The sequence below is a fragment of the Apus apus genome, chromosome 6, assembly GCF_020740795.1.
Source record: "Apus apus isolate bApuApu2 chromosome 6, bApuApu2.pri.cur, whole genome shotgun sequence".
NCBI lineage: Eukaryota > Metazoa > Chordata > Aves > Apodiformes > Apodidae > Apus > Apus apus.
Window position 1 is genome coordinate 7,939,323 of NC_067287.1, and position 20,757 is coordinate 7,960,079.

A 20,757-nucleotide genomic window follows, 5' to 3' on the forward strand; every position below is an offset into this window, starting at 1 on the left:
TCTCCTCCCTTGTAACTTTTTTTGTACAATTCCTTGCTCACTTCAAGTTGCTCCCAGTTTCCTCATTCAGGCATTTATTCTGTCTTTCACAATTCAAATTGTTCTTCTTCTTTATCTTAATCCTTTCATTTGTATTGTTCTTCCTACAGGCTTTAAATTCACTGCAGCCTTCACACCACTGTGAAATCCTTTATTAAAAAATAAAATTGCTATTAATAGCAATGGATAAAATGTAATGCCCTATGCAACTCCTAAATCTCTTTACTAAAATTTTTCATTAACAGCACTTGTGAGTAAATGTGAGTTTTATTTTGTTTTAACAGTCATCCGTGAGCTGGGATAAAAGAATAAGCATTGGTTCTTCACTCCCAAGCAACCTCTCAAGTCCTGCAGATGATCTACCTCCAACTCGTATCAAGGAAAACCATATCTTGGAAGCACTGAAGAAATTACAGAAGCAAAAAATATTACTTGAATCACCTTCAGTAATATCAAAATGGGGTTACAAAGATTGCATGAACTCTAATGAAGGAATATATTCCCCTGGAGTTAAATGTGGCAGCCACAATGAGCAGACTCATTGTAAGCCAATGGAAGGGGGAAGTATTTGCATTGAACACAACAAAACTTTCTCCTATGATTCAGATTCACATGACGATGCAGATGATGACTCTTCATCCTCACTGTTGCTGCAGGAGTTACCAAGCAAAGACTGCAGGACCCATTGTAACAAATTAACTCACAGCATTTCTGATAGTCTCTTTGACTGGGATCCTAATAGGAAACTCTTGCCAGAAAGAAGTTCATTTTTTAATTCAAAGGAAAGACCTGAAAAGTTGACTAGTTTTGTCAGTGGCTTTCAGGCAGAAGTAAAATTGTGTGCCAGAGCAAAGCTGCCTGAGTTACAGTTCAATCAAAGCCATGCTAATATAGGCTGGAAGGAGCTTAATTTTCAGCTTTCAGATACTGATGACAATGAGGCCTTGGATGAATTGCATATAGAAAGCAGTGATGAGAAAAGTCCATCAGATTTATTAGCAACTCCTTTTACTGAGAAGTACACAAGGACCTCTGACATGCTCAAAGTCACAGAGAATTCTCAGTTTGTATCTACGGACAAAGAGGAAAATCAGGTATCTGCTCACTCAGACATTAGGCCAAAGACATGTAATTTCATTAAACAACAGAAGGTTATAAAAAAGACCTCTTCTGAAGAATGCATTACCGTAATATTTGATGCTGAGGATGGAGAACCTATTGAATTCAGCTCACATCAAACTGGAGTTGTCACTGTAACAAGAAATGAAATTTCAATCAACCAGCCACAAACTAGGTCCAGTGCAGAATATACTGAACTTATACCTCAGGGAATAACTGATTTGCAGACAGGAACCAGGGCTAGAAACTGCACTGCTTTAGAAAGACCTGAAGATGAAACTGATAAACAGACTCTTGAAGATAATACAGGGAATAAAAATACAGTTGTCCCCATGACCTCCAGTGAATCTTCACACTGTGGAAGAGCAACAGTGCAAAATATGTCTCGACAAAAACTAGTGAAGCCAGTGTGTGATGTATCCCACAAGGCCAATTCAACCTCCACTGTGCATGCAGGAATCAATCAAAAGCCATGCTTGACTAAAATACCCAGCAGAGGTAAATTTTCTCCACAAAAGTCAGCGATGACCGAGAGTGAGGAGACACATGTAGCTCAACCAGTGGGCCCTACAACCCTTGAAAAATCACCTGCTCTGCCACCTGTAAAGCTCTCAAGATTCAAAAAGGCACAAAGTCCGCCTCGTAATTTTGACTCAAAAGTTGATCTCCAGGTTCCAAAGCCCCCTGCCCATGTTCTGCCTGGCTTGAAACGTCCAGGTAGAGGAGACAGGTCAAAGTATCCAAAGAGCCAGAATCCAGCATCACCACTGTTGCCTCAGCACCTTATAGAGCCCAGTGACTATGGAGAACCTCCAACCAGAGACTTTCATTGTGATTTAGCAACTGTAGAAGCCCGATCACCATCCCCACCCCTTCCTCCAGGGAGGTCAACATCCCTGTTGATTCGGCCTAATTATGCTCATGCACCTCCTGTAGTGGTAAAGTTAGGAGGAGCTGGTCCCAGTGAAACAGCAAAAACTATACTGAAATCATCACCAATAAAAGGATATGTGAACTCTGGCTTTCTTAATCAATCTAGTAATGAAATGCAAGCAAAAAATTTATCTTCTGGGGCCAAAATTGAATTATCTTACCTTCAAGAAAATGCAGAAGCAATTATGCAAAATAAATGCTTATCTCAGCAACCCCACAGTGCATGTCAAGTACTTTCCAAAGTTTCCACAAAGCAAATCTGCCCAAAAAACCCTAATCAGCGGGATCTCCACAGGAATCATGAATTTTCCAACACAGGTTTCCAAAAAGCCAGATCCTTTTCTCTGGGTGGTCCATCATTGGAAGCAATTTCTTCACAAGATGTCTATTCCAGCAAAAAAGATATTTCCAGTGACAGTGGGGTGGATCAGCCACAAAAGATGTCAGATATTCTCCCTGCAACTCCTCAGTGTCATACAACAAGCACAAGTGAGCCTTTGCTATCTCAGGTAAACAATTCTACATTTTCAACACTGTTTCATGGTAGTGACGCTGCACATGCTACCCAGAACTCTAATGAGAAAGGAATGAAAACCCGTCTCCCTGTAGGACTGAAATTATTTGTCAAATCTCCCCAACTACTCCGAAAGAGCTCTACTGTACCAGGGAAGCAGGAAAAAGACAGCATAAATGCAGCCTCCAAAAGTAATGGGAGTTCAAGTAAGCACAAGCAAAATGAATCTGTAAGCATAACCACTAGAGGTGCAATGGCTGCTGAATTAAAAGACTCTACATCTGACACTGAAGTAAAAAATAATGTTACTGTGGGACTTAGTATGGATACAGCATCACCTCATTCACATGAGAACTGCAACTTGGTGGTAGACAGAGTAGATGGATTAGAAAACAAATTAGTTAAGAGATCTGTTTCTTCTAGCAACAAGTCGCACTTGAAGCCAGCTCTGGGCATGAATGGAGCAAAAGCTCGTAGCCAGAGTTTTAGCATTCATACAGGGGAAAAGCCATCTGGCTCTGTGACAGAAGGTCTTGGAAAAGTACGGACTCAAATTATTACAAACACTTCTGATAGAGGAAATTCTCTAACAAGGCAGAACTCAGCCATGGAAGGACTTCAAATCAAGGCCATTCCTGGATCAGCAGTAATACCAGAGACTCTTTCATATACTCCTAAAACCACAGAAAATTCCTATTTTAGACAAAGTTCTCTTGGAAATACAAGTAGTGGCAATAGCCAGCATGGAAGCCCAAGCAAACTGCCCTTCAGGTCATCTCCAAAAGTAGACTTGTTTCACAGCACTTCAAAATGTGATGGAAACAAACCTCAGAAAGACGCACGCAGTCTATCTGTCCAGAGTGAGAAAAGCACTGAAAGTTTTAAACATGAAGCTATAAGTAAAAAAAGTGTTCTGCCAGCAGAATTGGAGTTAGAAGCCTCAGCTGCTGTATCTTCCAAACAAATGTTATCATTTCAAAGCTCGGATCGAATGAAGTGTCCTCATAAACTGGAAGCAACAAAGTCACAAAGACAGAAAATGTCTTTAAAGTTATCAGAAGCCTCTGAGAAGGTTACCAGTGTTTTGAGTTCACCAGCTCAACAACCTACAATAGAGGAGAAAGTCATGTTATGCATCCAAGAAAACGTGCAAAAGGGTCAGGGACAAACCAAATCTCCTACTGTGGAGACTAAACAAAAGACTGGGCCCTCTCTAGCTAGTTGGTTTGGCTTTCGAAAGAGTAAGCTCCCAGCACTGAGTAGCAGGAAAACTGATGTTCCTAAAATAAAGGTAGAAAAAAAAGATGTAAAAGTTTCAGGATTTGGAATTAAGCAGGCAAAATTGGAGAGAAGAAAAGAAAAAAAGAAAACTGAGCAGCACTGTGAAATAGAAAATGAAATTAACAGGGTAACAGACAACAGTGATATTCTAGCTGATGTCATGGAGAGCAACATTATGAAACCTTCACAAGACGTGCTTAGTGAGATGGAGTGTGAACAAGTCAAAGGTTCCACCACAGCTACGTACTCACCAAGAGACAGTTTTATGAAAGAGCTTTTAAACAGGTAAAAAACTCTGGAACACAGTTTGGGGTGTGTTGTTACATGCTGTAGCTTTACAGATGTTCTGGTGCTAAGTTCAGTGTATGTTCCTTTTAGACTAAGAATGCATAGTAGTGATCAGAAGGTACACTATCAGGTCTTCTATTTCTGTGGGGAAAAAACATGAATAATGAGATTATGATTTTGTTCATGTTACTTTGTTAACCAAGCCAATGGTCTTTGAAATTAAAGAATGGCAAGTTACGTCCAAGTTGATAAAATTCAAATTATTCCAGAAATCAAGAATCTAAGCAGATGGTGTGTAAAGAGAGAGGATAATTAGATACATGTTGAAATATATTCCATCTTCATATATTGTAACCAGCAAATATATATTTGGTAACTAGTCAGAATTAATGATCTTTCTAGCTACCACAAGCTTTGGCCACAGAAGAACTTAGCAATTGCTATACTGTGTTTTCACATTTGCCCCACAGCAGTCTCAAATATAAAATAAATCATTATATGTGAAAGACTAAATTGATATACTACCTGAAATTGCAAGTGACAGATTTGATCAAGGCTAGTTAGAAACATTTATCACTCAAAGGTCTAGAGACAGAAAGATACAGAGAGGTTACTTTAAACATTAAAGGAATGGAAAAGTAGAGTGATTGAAGAAGGGCAGTGTAATTTATCAGAGGAATCACTCTCTACCTGCAGAGTTGATAAGAAAGCAGCTCAGCAGACAGAAAGTGGATCAAATAATGTTTCCTACAGGAGTGTGTCGAAGGGCAGCTCCCAGTGCTCCTCTGTTCATGGCAACTCCATCAGCTCTCAAGGAAACCACAAGAAAAACAGTAACACAAAAGCTGATATGGAAATGCAGAATCAGACCCTGGTAAGTGTTTTAGTAGATGAAAACATTATTACCTTCTTTTTAACTTCTGATGTGTTCCTTGTTGTCAGAACAGACAAACAGGATAATAACTGTTTATATATGATAGAAAGATTTTGTGTAGCTAGAGAATTGTGAATTAATACAAAAGCTGGCAGCTTGACTAAAGGCCAGATTATACAGCTAGTCATGAAGATTCTACTGCTTCTGCTGGCAGTTCAATTCCAGTGGAGATATATGCACAAAGATGCTATAATCATACTGTAGTAGAGTGAAATAATAGGACCACTTCTTAAATTTTTTTTCCCCTTTCCCTGAAAATTGCGTTGGACATTCCTCTAAACATTGTAGAAATCATTAAGCCTAAAAAGTGCACTGCTCATGGGGAAGGAAAAGGCAAAGTATTTCACCATGTTTTCGGGTATATTTGTCACTTAAGAGAGTCTTTCAAAAGCAAAAAAATACATTTAAGTCACGTCTCTCTTTGTACCATGGAAAATCTCCCTGTTAATGCCCTGTAGTTAGTTTTATGCTTTGATAAGGTGCTACCTATACTTGATACTTTAATTTACCCAGAGTGAGAACATTGCCATGTAGAAGAAAAATAATTTTCTGTTAGCTGCTAGATTTCTGGTTCTTGAAAGGTTATGTGAGTGGCTAACTCTTCTGCATCAAGAAGCATACACACAACATCTAGGATTGTAGCCTAAAGTCAGCCTGAATGTATGCCCTCCTGTGTGAAGCTTCTAATAATTAACCTTAGAATTTAGTGACCAATTTCTGGCCTAGCCAGGGCCTTTCTCATGATGTTTTGAAGTCCAGGCACCAGGAGAACAGAGATGTTTTAACTAGATGAGCATTCTTTTCTCATCTGTGATAGCTGTCATGAATATATTATGATGATGATTATTAACAGTAGAAGCAATTTTCACAAAATAGTCTGAAAACTTTTGCCAAATACAACACTGAACATGAAGTTGAGGCTATTACTGTTGTGATAAAACTGAGTTATTGAAGTACAGCACATGCAACTGTTTCATCTGGGATAATTTGAAATACAACATTTTTTTAAATGTGTTTCAAGGGTAAAACAAATTTCAAAGAGCTTCATAATGGGAACTGGAAAAACTCTTTGCTTAGTACTGTCATTTAGGATGCTTAAGGTTAAAGTATCCCACACATGGTTTCAACTTCAGGCAAATGATTTTTTTACATGAATGCAGATGTCTTTCCTAAGAACAACTGCAAGGTCATTTTTTTTAAGTTACGAGGAACATATGTGGAATGAATGTGTTGGAAAACTTTTTACTCTTGACTCCTGTGGTATCATCTCTTTGAAAATGTAGATGTCTCCTGCATTATAAAACCACAAATTATAAGCATATCTAAGGTTGTCCTTGTAGTGTCACTGAAAGGGAAGAGAGAGAATGAAAGTCTGGAAATGTGCAATATGCAGGAAATTCAATCCAACTGATCTAGAACTTTGATAGCAAGGCAGAGCCCCTTATCAGAGCCACTCAGTTTAACTATGCCCCATTTAATACGGTCCTGACAGCTTAGGGTATATCTTCACTGTACAGAAGTACAAAAAAACTCTACACATTGCTTCTACAATTTCTTTCTAGCTTGGTATTTCCTAATGCTGCAATAATTTGCTGTGCTTTTTTTCTGTCATTTTGTGAAGTCTTTCTAAATGCAGTGATAATAGTAATTTAAGACTTTAAGTATATCTTCAAGAAACACACTTTTTTTTTTTCAGAGAACTACAACTTGTCCTTAATATGCATAAATAATGGAGAAATGCTAATTATACTATTTAGTTTTTAAGGACATGTTGGTCATGGAGAAAAGGCATTACCTGTTCTATACCTTAGACACTTTTGTTTGTAGGGAATCAAAGTATTTTCTGCATTGTTTTTGAAGATTAAGTTGTATTATATGCTTCATCTTTGTGAGTTTTATATTGTGTTTTTAGTGGCACTTTTTTCCTAAAAGAAGTATCTCATGCCAAAAGACTGAGGACATCTAGAATAGCTTAAATAAAAATGTGCTTACAATTCTAAATGTGAACTTACAAAAAAGATATACCTGAAGATTCCACAGTATGTGATATTTCATCTTGTCCTCCAAATTTATGCAAGAAAAACAATGAAAAGTTTAAATTCAAAGTTCATGCATCTTATTACTATCATTTCCAGTTATTCTTTGGTATCTGCTTACTTTGAAGCAGATGGCAAAGAACTGGGAGATAGCTGTGACTGAAAACAGTCACATGCAGTACAATGGCCTGGTGTGCATTTTTTTTGCTGTTAAAAAGACAAAATGAGTACTTTTGGAGAAAACAGCATAAATCTTTTGAAAAGCCCTAAACAAATAAGATTTATTTTCTTTTTTGAACAATGTAAACTGCATTCCGTCATTCAGGTTCAGAGCAGAAGCAGCTGTATTTAAAACTGCATACCATATATGTACTACTTCTTTAAATCCTGGCATAACATTTTTTAACATGAATTTTCTATAAAGTTTTTCCTTTAAAGCCTGTTTAATTTTTGATGATTAAGTCTCTTATCTTATGATATGCCAGGTAAAGACTTGGAGCACTATTATGCTATAACATATGCATCAATTACCTCTGATTTCTGTTCATGCAAAGGATGTTACTGCTTGGCTACCACTGAATTTATGGAAAAAGCAATATTCCACCAATGGTAGCCTTGTGCATTCACCTGCAGAGGAATATGCTTCCCGTTAGTGTTCATCAGAAAAGCACTTTGCTCTAAAAGCCAGCCAACAGAAATACATGATCCTTTAGCCCACACCAAGGGTATTCCACATTCCCCAATGCTTTTTCATGTCCTTGGCTAGAGCTTAAGGTGAGATACAATCATTTTTGTGCTGCACTGCTTCATTTCATCTTTGTGATTTTATTACAGCCCGGTGTAATTTAGAAAAGCCAAGGGCTTTGCTTTGTGAGGTGGAAGTGTGGCACCAAAATCAAGGGACCAAGCATTTTGTATGTCTGTGTCTTTCTGCAGTCTGTATGTTTGGGGAATACCCAGAGATCTATCCTAATATTGTGAGATGTCACATCAGCAGCAAGCCACAGACCGCCATGCAGTCTGCAAATGTGAGAAACTGTTCTACCCTTAATGCAATGCCAATGATCACATACTCTTCATTTTCCATAGGCTGGGGCTCCTCTTTTCAGAAGAGAAAGATAAAGTTACGTCACTGAGACTAAGAGATTATAAATGCACTTTTATAAATCTAGAGAGTGAGCTTTTCATGTCTAAGTGAGGCTGGTCACAAGAGGTCAAGAGGGCTGCTTGTGTAACCCAGACAAGCAGAATACATACTGTGATCAAAGATACATCATGCAAATGATGATAAAGTCTACTGGTTTAGGTTACAGAACATATTTAATGTTACTGTAAATGTGCTGTAAGTGGTTTAAAACAGCAAGGAGTGATTAACAATGTAAGATCTCTGAGATACTAAAAGTAATTTTTTCTGCAGTGCTGGCTTTCCTCCTCTCATCACCCTGAAAGTATCTTCATTCCTGTTTGATTTATATAGCATGGCAGAAAAATATGTTCCTGGATCTGAATTATGGCCACTGATGGCATGTAATGGAAGGGGTTTTCACTGTGCACTAGGAAGATACTCAGATTATATATACACTTGGGAAGCAGGAGTACAGAAGAACAGACGAAAATATGTCTTCATCTGAAAAACAGAATATCATGGGCATTTTAATAACCCATACTTGCATAACATGCAGGCTCTTAGTGTACACTTCATTCTTAAATTAAGTTTTTCTCTCTGCTTAGCCAATAAATGCTTTTCAACAGAGATGGAAACAAAAAAACTCAAGTTCAGTGTTTGCAAACTGAGGTAGAGAGGTACCACATCACATATTAAGTTCACATTTTTTTAGCAGAGAATTTGAAACATGCTATTTCTAGAGAGAAACAAATAAGAGGTCAGGAGACTGGAGCATAATTTTTTTTTTTTAATTAATGCAGAAAAATACTTTTTTGAGGAATTTCAAATTCCCAGGGTATTTTTGACTGCTGCATATTGTGACTGAATAAAGTTATTATCCTCAGGTGTCATTAATATAATAAGACAGACTACATTCTTTCACTTTTAGCTGCTCTGTAACTTTACTTGTGTTAATTTCTGAAAAAATATTCTGTTTTTATCATGAAGCAAAATAAACAGAGTCACAGATGTTCTTCACTTTTGTTGTTGTACTATGTACAGGCTAAAGTAGTCACAGAAAACCTGCAAGAAGAGGAGGAAGACACCATGACAAGGACTACATGTCAGAGTCATGTGATAGGTACAAAATTGTATTTTATGCTGGTTTTTATTGCTGTCTCAGTCCTTGGAAAAAATCCTGTTTAATTCTCATTACCTTGTTTGCCCACCTAATGTCAGCTTTAGCATTCATTTAGCTCTGTTTCTTGATAGCCAGATTTCACCAACTGTATAAAAGATGAGTATGCACCATTACCAATTGTGTGTCAATGCAATGCTTGAGAGAAGGGTTTTGGAGTATGGCTATGAAAGATAATTTCAGCCTCCAAAACTATTGGGTTACACATTGTGTCTTAACTCGAGGGTTGTAGTGCATGATACTGTTCAGTGGGAATAATACTGATATACTGTAAGTCTGCCATCTGTCCTTGGGTGAGTAAAGTTCAAAATAAAATTCTGAACAGAAAAATAATTACTGTGGTAAACTAAACTAGGAGGAGTAGCAAATATGTCTGTTCAGAAGACCTTAAAAGTTCTTATTTGAAAATAAAGTTGCCTTTGCTCTGCTCTTTTCAGTAGGCTAGCACCATCTGCCCTGCTTCTTAATTGGCATGTACTAATTTTTAACCTTAGTACATGTTAAAATGCCTAACAGGCACTGGAGGACAAAGCATAAGTGTGTTTGGGATCTGTGTTAGAGCAGGATGGTACCAATATAAGGAACTGACAGTGAGTGGAAAAGATTCTCCTCTAGTAAGTTCCCTCTGCAGGCAGAGACTGCAGCAATAATTAAAACTGATCAGGTGTTTTCAGGACACTAGAAGAGATTTTGCTAGTCAGAAGCTCTTACATTTCACTAATACTGTCAGCCCAGCAAGTGGAGCTGAACAGAGGTACCATGTCTTAACAGGAACCCTCTGGGGTGGTAGGAAGGTGTTCTCATGTCTTATTAATTTGTACATCCTTATCCAGGCCCAAATGCAGCCAAATAAGTAACTGTGTAACTTCCAGAAAAGATCCCTAAACTCTTCCCTCCCTAAGAACCCAGCCATATTAATTGGCTCATTACAGCAACTAAATAATAAAAACTTTGAACAATGCAGTCTAGGACTGGGTGGATTCTGTGAGGGGGTAGGCACTAGCCCTGAAAGGAGAAATATGTACTTCTTACTCTGAATAAAGGACTTGCTTTCCATTACTAGAAAAGGCCCAAAATATAGTATCATACCTTAGGCTTTTCAGAATTATTTCTCCTCAGACTGAAATAATTATTTTGCATCCACCTCAAAATTCTCAAAACTTTTACTATTAATTGATGTGAAATATTTGGGTTTAATTTTTTTAATCCAGATACTGGAACAAGAAAAAACAATTATTCGCAGAGCTTTTTTTCCAGAAAGACTCCAGTGTTTCCTGGGCGTTCATCAGTGTAATTGGTGATTGTGGCTGAAACCTAATTGCTAAATATGTGCAGGTGGCTTTTGAGGGTGTTAATATTTTGCTTCTCCCACTGGCAAAACTGAGTCTCTGCCAGGACATGGTGATTATGGAGCTGGTCGGTTGGCATTCCCCAAAGTCAGACTTCAGTTGTACCTTGGGTTCATAGGGCCCTCAGTTACCTGGCAGAGGTCATTCCCATGGGTCTGGCCCTCTTGTGCACCAAGTCCTTTTGTTCAAAAAACAAACAAACAAAAAAAACCCCATCCTTTTCTTCACCTTTTTCAGCCTAATGATGTGGATAAAGCAACAGGCAGGACTGTGGCCCCAGTCTGTACAAGCCCACAGGAGGCAGTGTTAGAGATGCCAGGCAGTGCTGCCCTTGGCAAATCCTTAAAGTTTGCACAGAGACCTTTCCAACATCTGAATTACACCAATTACAAAAGCATCTTCTTTTCCCCAGTCAATGCCATCTCTTAAAGGCTCAGTGCAGGATGCCAGCTATCCATATTCTGCCTTGTCAAACTATCTAGAATAACTCAAGGAGTTTGCTCTGAGGATCTAGTTGTTAATGTCAGGAAACTCCTTGATGGTGGGAGACGTTATATGCAATAGGTTGTAAAAATAATAGATGTCTAAGCAAATTTGTTAACATTAGCACAGTGAGTCCTAATGCAGAAGATACCAGTCATTACTTATTTCATCAGGACAGGCCAAAGCCTGGGAAATTAGAAACATGGATCTAAGTGCACTTCCTGAATACTCCTAAATCAGTAACTTGCTGTGTTTTATACCACTCTCACCAGGCTGTGTTTTATCTTAGATATGTATTTCAGCTGCTGTATGTCCACATTGCTCTTTGTGCATACCAATCTTTCCTAGGTCTCGTTGAGCTTGTTTTATCAATTTCCTTGACAGAGATTCTGGCATTTTTCTGGTACAAAGGTTTTAATAGAAACACATTGAAAGACTGAAACTCTGTGCAGTTTCTTAAATCCTTCATTTGGAACATTTCCTATGTGAGCTTGCAATTTTTAGTCAAAACCAGACACAAGGAAGAACTTGTGAAAATTATAAAGAACATGTTGGTATGGAGAATTATCTGAGATGTGAGAGAGCCGAATTTGGCTTTCTTTGTTATCAGCTCCTAAGATTCTGTTTGTCAGAAGCAGAAGGGAATAATACAAGAAGGATGGCTCTTGAAATGATTTGCCTCATTGCCATCAAGCACCCAGTGTGAGCCAGGTCCTTAGTCTGATCAAGGAGGGCAGTTGCCCTGTCCTCTGAACAATTCATGCCCTGGTGGAGGGTTTTGGTCTGTTGTTTTCGTGGAACAGTTTCACAGTGTTGGGATTTCTTCCAAAACAGGAACATCTTTGAAATACTGAAAATTTCAGTGGGCTGGAAGTTAATTTCCTACCACATTCTTCACCACCATAAACAGTTGTTTCAAGGAAACAAAGTTCACTGTGGTTTTGTAGCTGTGCTTCAATGAGTTTATTCTACTGATTTTGATCTAAACTGTTAAGAAATTAAGAGCTGAATGTATAGAAGATGTAGAAAGGCATTGATTAAGCAGGGAAGATTTTCTTTACATAATAGGAAAAACATGTGTTCCTGTAGTTGTCACTATAAAATACCTAAACTGACATCAGTTCTGCCCAGTTAGCTAATAAACAAGATATATATAACTGAACAGTCCAAGGTTGGTATCATGTAAGACAGTGCTGGTTCATCACTTTCTAATAATGAGATACTCCTGAGTGTGTTAAACAAAAACGTGTAAATGCCAGTTGCAAGGTTTTTTTATTTCTTCTCAGTTGTTGATCTAGACAAATTTAAGGAATTTGGTGACCTTCTGAATTTTCTAGATCGAAGGAATACAAGAATGCAGAGTAATATAAAATTTCCCTTCCTAGTATACCTATATCACAGGAACACATGATCATTTCCATAGGAAGCAGTCATTTATATTGTGCTATATTGTACTTAAGCGTATATTGAAAATGTGGGGTTTTTTTTAATTTGGAACAAAAATACTTAATACTCTGGATGCCTTTGCTTTACTGTCAGTAAGGATGCCACGCATGGCCCTGGCAGCACAGAGGCTACTTGTGCTCCCACTTCCCACAGGCAGGAGACCTTAGAATCACTTTCAAGTCCAGTCATCTTCAGAGCTCCTTTCTCAAGCCCTTTGGAATAAAATACATGGGTTTTGAAAGTGATGAAGTAGGAAATGCTCAAGGACCCAATAAGAGGAGGGCCCTGATATAAAGGTTGACTTTCCCTTCATGTTATGAGATACTCCTCAGCTCAGGCAGGTACAGCAGAGACTCCAAACGTTCCTAAAATAAAAACTATTTTCTTGAATGCAAAGACAATGTATCAAACTCCTGGCAGTATTGCTTCCATGTGAACAAAGAAAGCCTTCTCCTTACAAAGAAAAAATAATTATGTTTCCCCTAAGGGAGTAGAACTGTCAGTTTGTCTTGAATTTCCCCATTGCCACAATGGCCAAAGAAAATTGCAAGACAGTTGCAAGTGACACCTTTACATGGAGAAGTTATTAATTTGAGATATTGAGAAGGAAAAACCTTTGTGAGAAATTCTAATGTTTCACATTTCAACTGCTGTTTCGAATTAGCAGTCACTCCTGGAAAAGTGTGATTGTCTTAATTATAATGTATTAAGAGTTTTCATTGATAAATACCTTCAAGGGAAAAGCCAAAAATCCATAGCACAAGAAAATGTATGCTAGTTACTGAATAATTCATGCTTGCAAACAGTTTGAACACTATGGTACACAAAGACAGTTTCCTTGATTCTAATACTCTTCTGTTACGGCTAAAATAAGGGCACCTCAGAGGAGCAAATGTATTTTTGGCCATACAGGTCTCTACATAAATTAAAAAGTTCCTGACTTTGTTTTCTTCCTAGGGATATCTCTCTGTAGTGAAGAGGAAAGTTAATTCTAATTAATCACATCATTCTTCATTGTTGATATAAACCTATGCTGAGGCTGAAGAAGGAAAGCCTGAGTGTGCCATTTTCTCAGACTTTAGTGATTTACCAAACCCCATGTGTGAAAGCTGCATGATAATAATTTTTCTGGATCCAGTTTTCTTTCCTCTTTCTCACCCCAAATGGGTGACACATTCACTAGAGAGTGAATGTTGAATGTGCTTTTTGCTAATGGTTTACTTAAGCTTCACACCAAATACAATCTCAGCATACATTCACCAGCCTAAATACACAGATGAGAGATGTCCGAGGTTTCAAGACTACTCTTAAATTTAAACTCAGGTTTAAATAGAAAGAAAGGGGATATGTTGTTGTTGTTGTTGTTTTTGTCACAGATATTTCGATGTGCAAATACATTTTTTCACCATAGTGGATTTCCAGTGATTAATACAACTTTAGCAAGTCCTAAATAAATCAAACAGGCACTTCTGGTCTAAAGCACTGAAGTTCAGGGAGTATATGAAATCATGGACAGTTCTTCTAGATTAATTCTTTTATTAAATCAGAAAGTTTTTGCTTTCAAATGTATTTTTAATATGTCACTGAGGGAACTAAAAGCTCAGGATTCATTCTTCAATAAAAGTCTCTTGAGTTTTGACACCAGTGACACCATTGCAGGTGGGTTTTGTCCTCAGAATGACATCACGGGTAAAAATAAAATGAATTGTAAAAATCTGAATATACCTGCAGTTTGCTTCAGCATTTTGGGTACCCCTGAGAACAAATACTTGATAACACAAGAATTGGTGGTAGCATGGTAAAACAAAATATATCTGGGTTTTGTTGGTACTATCTGCTCCACTGGAAGCACAAGGTAAGACCCACTGAAGCTGTATGGGGAGTTAATTTCCTGAGGAAGGCTGGGATTAGAATCCACAGTAGAAGGATTTACCATTTTTGGAAATACATTATCTAACTGTGGCATTGACCCCTACTGGGTTTGGAGTATTTCAGGAGAAATTTAGAGCCAGGCAAAGATTATGAAGATAAATGTACTGTGAATTTTTTAAAATTTGAAGAAAAACTTGGGTCTGATTTTTATCCAGTTTTCAGTAATAGGTCCAGGTCAGTTGCTCAAAATTGATTCATCCAACATTAAATGGGAACCTTGTAGTTACTGGCATTTCTGTAATACAGAGAAAATGCCTGCAGATCCTTAAAAGGGGGTTTTTTTAAGTTTCTGGCTAGATAAAGGGTTGGGCTTCCACCCTATCACAGCATTAAAAGTTCATTGTAGACTTTGCTGCATTGTGCTAGAACAAAAACACACCCTGAGGTCAAGGGATGCTTTTGTAGCTCTACTATAGCCCAGTGCTCAATTCTATTACAGTTCTTGATAATCATCTGCCTTATAGCAGGCTTTGTCATCATTTTTTTTGTACTTTCCAAGAAAAACCTTGCAGAAGGGTTTTCCACTTAAAAGGCAATCTTGTCAGAAAAAAAAAGGAAGGTCTGTCTTTTAAGCAACTTTTTGAAGATCTGCCTTCTTTAGAGAATATTTGTTTAAATCCCTTAGATGCCTAATGTTCCATGAAAGAAGTGTTGTTGGTATTTTATGTGTTGCATTTTGTTGTAAAGCCCACCCCATTTAAGCATTGTATGCAGCAAAGTAATCAAACTACATTTTCAGTAGAAACCAAGAATGTCCTTCACAGCAAGTTTTATGGGTGAGTTGCTAGCAACCTGATATCAATTTCACAGATATACTGATAGCAAATGTAGGACATATAACACAGGGTAGATGTAGGTGGGTTTGACTTAAAATGAAATGTCAGTGTTATAATTATTTGTATTGAGGTATCAAAATACTGAAGATGATAGCCTTATCTGTGTATTCTGATATTGTTTTATTCAGCACCAGTAGCCATAGTATGAAAAAAAATATATCAAATAAAAACCACACGTTCTAAGTAGACTTTTCTATGAGAATGACCTGCATTCTTTGTAGTACTCCAGGTAAATGTGTTTGCTTCTGACTCCTCTTACAATTCTTCTGCAGGATTTCCCCACAGATAAACCCATTTAATGTCAAGATACTCTTTTCTTACCTTTCCTGTGGTGTTTGTTCACCTGCATCATTTAGAACTGGTGGTCACCCTTAACTTCTTGTGTGGTGCCCCAGAATTGCTCTCTATCTGACTACTCAAAAATTCAGTCCACAATATAGATCCTGCCTTTTTGTTTTCCGTACCAATACCATTTCTAATCAACAGATCCTTGCTCCAGTATAGTCTGCCTTTTTTTCCTTGGTTTCTTTCTGAAATCTAGATCTGATGAACACCAGACCTGAAAAAGAATGTTTCACATTTTATTTCTGAATGTGCCTTTAGTGGAGACCTACCTCTGCCAAGCAAAATACTTAGTTTTATCCACCATTATGGAACTGCTAAAAGTTTGGGTGTTTTTACTAGAGTACCAAGTAAACAGCTATTGAATTAATGTTTTCTCAGGGAATGGAAATAGATGTGAAGGAAACAAGCCTGATTAATGTGGCAAATACATTAAGTCTGACACACATCATCTTAAAACATGTCCATTAAGCCTGACATATTTGAGCAAACACATTTACATTAAGGAACCCTCAAAACCTGGAGACAGATTAGGTGAGGTCTGTAATGAATTACTGAGATAAATGTAACAGAATAAGTGACAGAGGAAAAGATGGTGAACAAATTGATCTGCATTACAGCCTGTGCATTCAGTAAAGAGAGGTGATCCACATCACTGTGGAGAGGCAAAAGGGTAATCCAGAAGTTGCTTAAATGTCAGACAAATCCTTAGATGCCTCTAATGCATTTAATGAACAATATTCAACTGATAAAATGTCTTTTGACTGCAAAAGAAATCCTCTCTTGTCGTGAAGTCTCAATTTCTGAAAAACAACCTAACCACTGTCCGTGTTAATTCCTTTCATCAGGCCATTGATAGAAGTTGAGAAGAACCATTTAGCAATCATTTTATCACTGATACAGCAGTTAAATCATTCATTTATGCGTGATGAGATAAAGGTAAAATGTTTATCTTCCTCATCACCACCTAGTAAAGCTGTGGGATATCGAGAAGTCCCTACGTGTGAGATTAGTCTCTGTAAAATCTGTCAAACAAAACCCTTTATCACAGGATCCATTTCCAGCCTTGATCTGTTCGTATTTCAAATCTGCTCGCTCAAAAATCTGATGTTTTAATACAGATTGTCATAAGGTATTAGATTTTTTGTGCATCCTCTATACATGAGCATGATACAAGTGTGCATGCATTTATTTTGTACATAGGTAACAAAGCCACTTTCTACAGCCCTGTGTGCATGTAGAAGCTGTGAGGTAGGTGTTAAATCTGTAGGTTCTGACTGCAATGCTTATTAAGTGTGTTTCCTTGGCTGGAGCTTTAAAATGGGACTTGAGTGTAGCAGGCAACTTAACATGCTCTCTTGATATATCTAGCCAGGTTGGATATAGGACTAGGTTTCCTATTGCTAAAATGATGGTTAATTAATAAATACTAAAATAAGCTGCTTGCCTCTAGGAACATAAGGATCCAAACTTGTTCATAAAAAAAACAAACGAAACCAAAACAAAAAAGTCTTGAACTCTAGTGCCATAAGGGTCCTGGAAGATATGGAAGAAATTCTCACAACCTCCTTACCTGTCATGGTGTCACTATCCTCAGAATGCTTCAGACAGAAGGTGTGTGTGGAAATGCGCAAAGAGAACTGAGCTTGGCTGGGTAAAAAGCAGTTACATTTGTACTTTCAGTCACCTAAATGCTTCTGTCAGTTCCTCAGAGTTTACGCCTTTTCGTGCCTCCATCTAATATCCCCAAAGCATTTACATTTTAATGCCATTACCAAGCACTGTTCTTCCCCTTTTGTACTTCAAATTCTTCCATTTTCTAATCCTTTGACACTTGAAATGACCTGTATCTGTGATTTACTTAGTTTTCTGAACCAGAATAGCTTAACTGAGGCATCACTGAGGGGAAATCTTGTTTAATAACCAGTAGATAATGCAAGAACAACTGATGGTCTTGTGTGTAGAAACAAACCCCTAGAAGCACATAGGTTGGAAGTCCTACTCAGGCACTTAATCAGTTGAGTTATGAATATCTTCAAGGATATTGTTCTAAACCTGTCCATGACAAATGCACCATTTCTTTGGGAGGCTTTACACATCATTTAGCAGTCCTGTGTTCTTAAGCTGCAGTGTTTGTTACTGTGGTCATGCTGTTGAGGGGCCTGCCAGGGTGGTGTGGAGCAGCATTCTGCATTTACCATCCCAGGACTTGCTCATCAGACACAACACACATGAGTGCATAAAGCTGATTAAATATCCTGTCATTCTACTGAGTTGCTCTGCATCTTTTAGTGGTGCTTTATTACCGTGTGATTTTTGTATGGCTGAGAAGGCAAACAGGCTACTCTGCAGCATGGAGAGACAACAGCTTACTTGGGCTTGGGCCACTAGAACTGGAATGAACAGTGTCTGGTGTACTGTGTTCTTGACTCGTGTTTGGCATTTGAGTATTTCTGCAGGGATTAATTTTGAAATTATGGTTTGAAGGAGTCTGTTATAATAGAGTGAAACTTTCTGTGTATTTTCCTGGTTGTTACTTATGTTCCTTGAAGATGATGGAGAACCTTGCCAAAGTGAATAATAAGAAACTAACGTCCATTAGTGTCTTCTAATTTATGTCAGCTTACCTTCTTCACAGTCTGTCAAAGACAAATCATTTCTTTGTACTTTAAAAGATAGTACACGTAGCACTTGTCTAATTGCCAATTCTTCTGCAGCACTGCTGCAGCCTACTGTCTAGCTTGTCTTCCTTCTGTGGAGAGAATGAATATTTTGGATCAACACTTCCTTATTAGCCACAATGATTTGCTGTTTATTTCCTTCTTTGTCATTACATTTATTCACCCAGAAATACCAAATTTTATCACTAAAATGAGAAAAAGTGTGGCTCTTTATACATTATGTGTAGGATACAACCTAATTATTATTCAAGATGCTGAGAATCTGCTGGTATCATTCAGGCTTAAAATGTCAATTAAACAGGGATGACTGGGTTCTTCAACGCTGAAGTTAATGCTGCTGCGTTGATTTACACTACTTTACAGTATGGCCCAATCTATATTAATTTTTATCACTCAAATCAAGACTGTGTCTGATTATTATACTTACTACAGGATAGCACATGCCAGTAGCCTCTATAATAGTATTAGTCTTTCTCTTTGAAACTTTCCTACTTTGCATGTGTTTTTTGCTTCTGGCTAGGACCATCTGTAGATGTATATATGGAGCTTCAGTCATGCATTTCCTATTAGCTGTAATAGTATACCTGAAGTACGAGGGAGCAAACCGAAAAGCATTTTGAATTAGCATGTGTTGAGTTATTTTAAACATTTCTTTCAACTGCATTCACGTGGATTTTGTACTCCTTTCCTACAATTACATCTGGTATAATTTTTACTAAAAATACCTTTTCACCTGAATTATCAGTTATATTGGAGCTATATTGGCATATGCATTACCAAATTCTCACTCTGAAGATAGGATGCCTCTTCCTAATTTTGTTGTTGTCTTGGCCATTTTTAATTGAGTTTAAGGAGCTTTGATTCATGTCTTCAGTTAGAGATGTGCATTGTTGACATTGGATTATGCAAAACATCATAGCATATCATAGATAAACAGGCTCTTCTAAAAACCAAAAAAATCACTACACTAGAGAAATAATACCTATAAAGTTAGTGCAGTGTTTTTAATACTAGGTTAACTTGAGAATTTCTCAGTGTTTGGACTGTGAGGAAAATAAATAGAACTCAACAAATATATTTATAGTGAATAATTTCCCTACTTCCTACCTTTAACATGCAAAGAGGTCCAATATGTTGTTTCAAAATGGTCATTCTAATGGTGTTTTTGAAACACTATGTAACATTGTGTTCCTTTTTTTATTATTTTATTTCAAAAAATAGACTTCCTGAAAACAGTCTCTGTTCATTCCTCTGACTTTAAGTCATGGTGGTTTCTTAGAAGCTCCTGCTTCCATGCACTAAGTTTCACAGTGATTCAGCTGGTTTGGAGGAGCTGAATTTGAGTACTGAAATGGAAAGATTATAGTTCACCTAAAGTTACTCAAAGCTCTCTGTGCTCACTCTGTTAATAAGTTTTCACTTCATTAATTAAGAAATAAAATCAGTCTGTTTCAGGTGTGCATGTATATTTGTAACTGTTTATTAGTAATACCCTTAAGCCATCTGCAGGGCAGAGCTAAAAATAAATTATTTAAAGTTTCATTTAATATTCATGTGGCTTTAATTTCAGTCCTTTCTTGTAGTAATAAACAAAAAGCAGCGATGTTATTAAAACAAATACAGCATATTCTCCTGTGCATTTGCAAAACCCAGAGCTTCCTATGCACTTACATATGGGTCTGTGTTTACCAGAGACAGTAGTTACGCTTAAAGCGCTATCACTAGTCTTATCTGTTGGGAGTAGAAAATCAAAGTAAGTATCTCAATGTGAGTGAAACCAAACTCCAATTTATAAGTGGTTCCATGCTGTTATCCTTAAATGCCTCAAATGCACTAGTCAGTGAACAGAAACCCTGAGTGGAGCAGCCAAGTACCAGCAGCAAATGCTCCCTTGGGCACCGTGTGCAGCCCCTGTGTCTCGGATGCTACGTGTGTGACCTCTTCCCTTTTGGAACTGCAGTCTAATGCAATTATTCCTAAACTAAAGTTAAGCCAGCTAATAATTTTTGTTATTAATAATATTAGCAAAAATAACAATGCTTCTTGCAAGTGTTTTGCAGCTTGCTTTTAATTCCTGAACAGTCTCTAAAGAAGCCAGAGCAAAGGTACACAAGCATTATTCATTCAAATGATTGCAGGTTGGTTATATACTGGTTGCCAAACACCTAAGTTCTTTATTCTCGTGATACCACTGTGCAATGGGAAGATATGATTACTTCTGTGTTTTAATATGAAGAACTG

The 20,757-nt window shown here is 37.5% G+C and overlaps 1 protein-coding gene across 3 annotated transcripts in view; it reads left to right on the forward strand.

Annotated features, from left to right (window-relative positions):
- The window catches only part of NCKAP5 (NCK associated protein 5), a 373,160-nt gene that overhangs the window by 309,645 nt on the left and 42,758 nt on the right, over positions 1–20,757 (forward strand). For 2 of the 3 annotated variants that reach the window (XM_051623988.1, XM_051623986.1), the window contains 3 exons: positions 324–4,171; positions 4,871–5,048; positions 9,312–9,390. In XM_051623988.1, coding sequence (XP_051479948.1) covers positions 324–4,171; positions 4,871–5,048; positions 9,312–9,390 — 4,105 coding nt within the window. The remainder of the gene's footprint in view (positions 1–323; positions 4,172–4,870; positions 5,049–9,311; positions 9,391–20,757) is intronic. The other variant, XM_051623987.1, reaches the window with a different exon arrangement.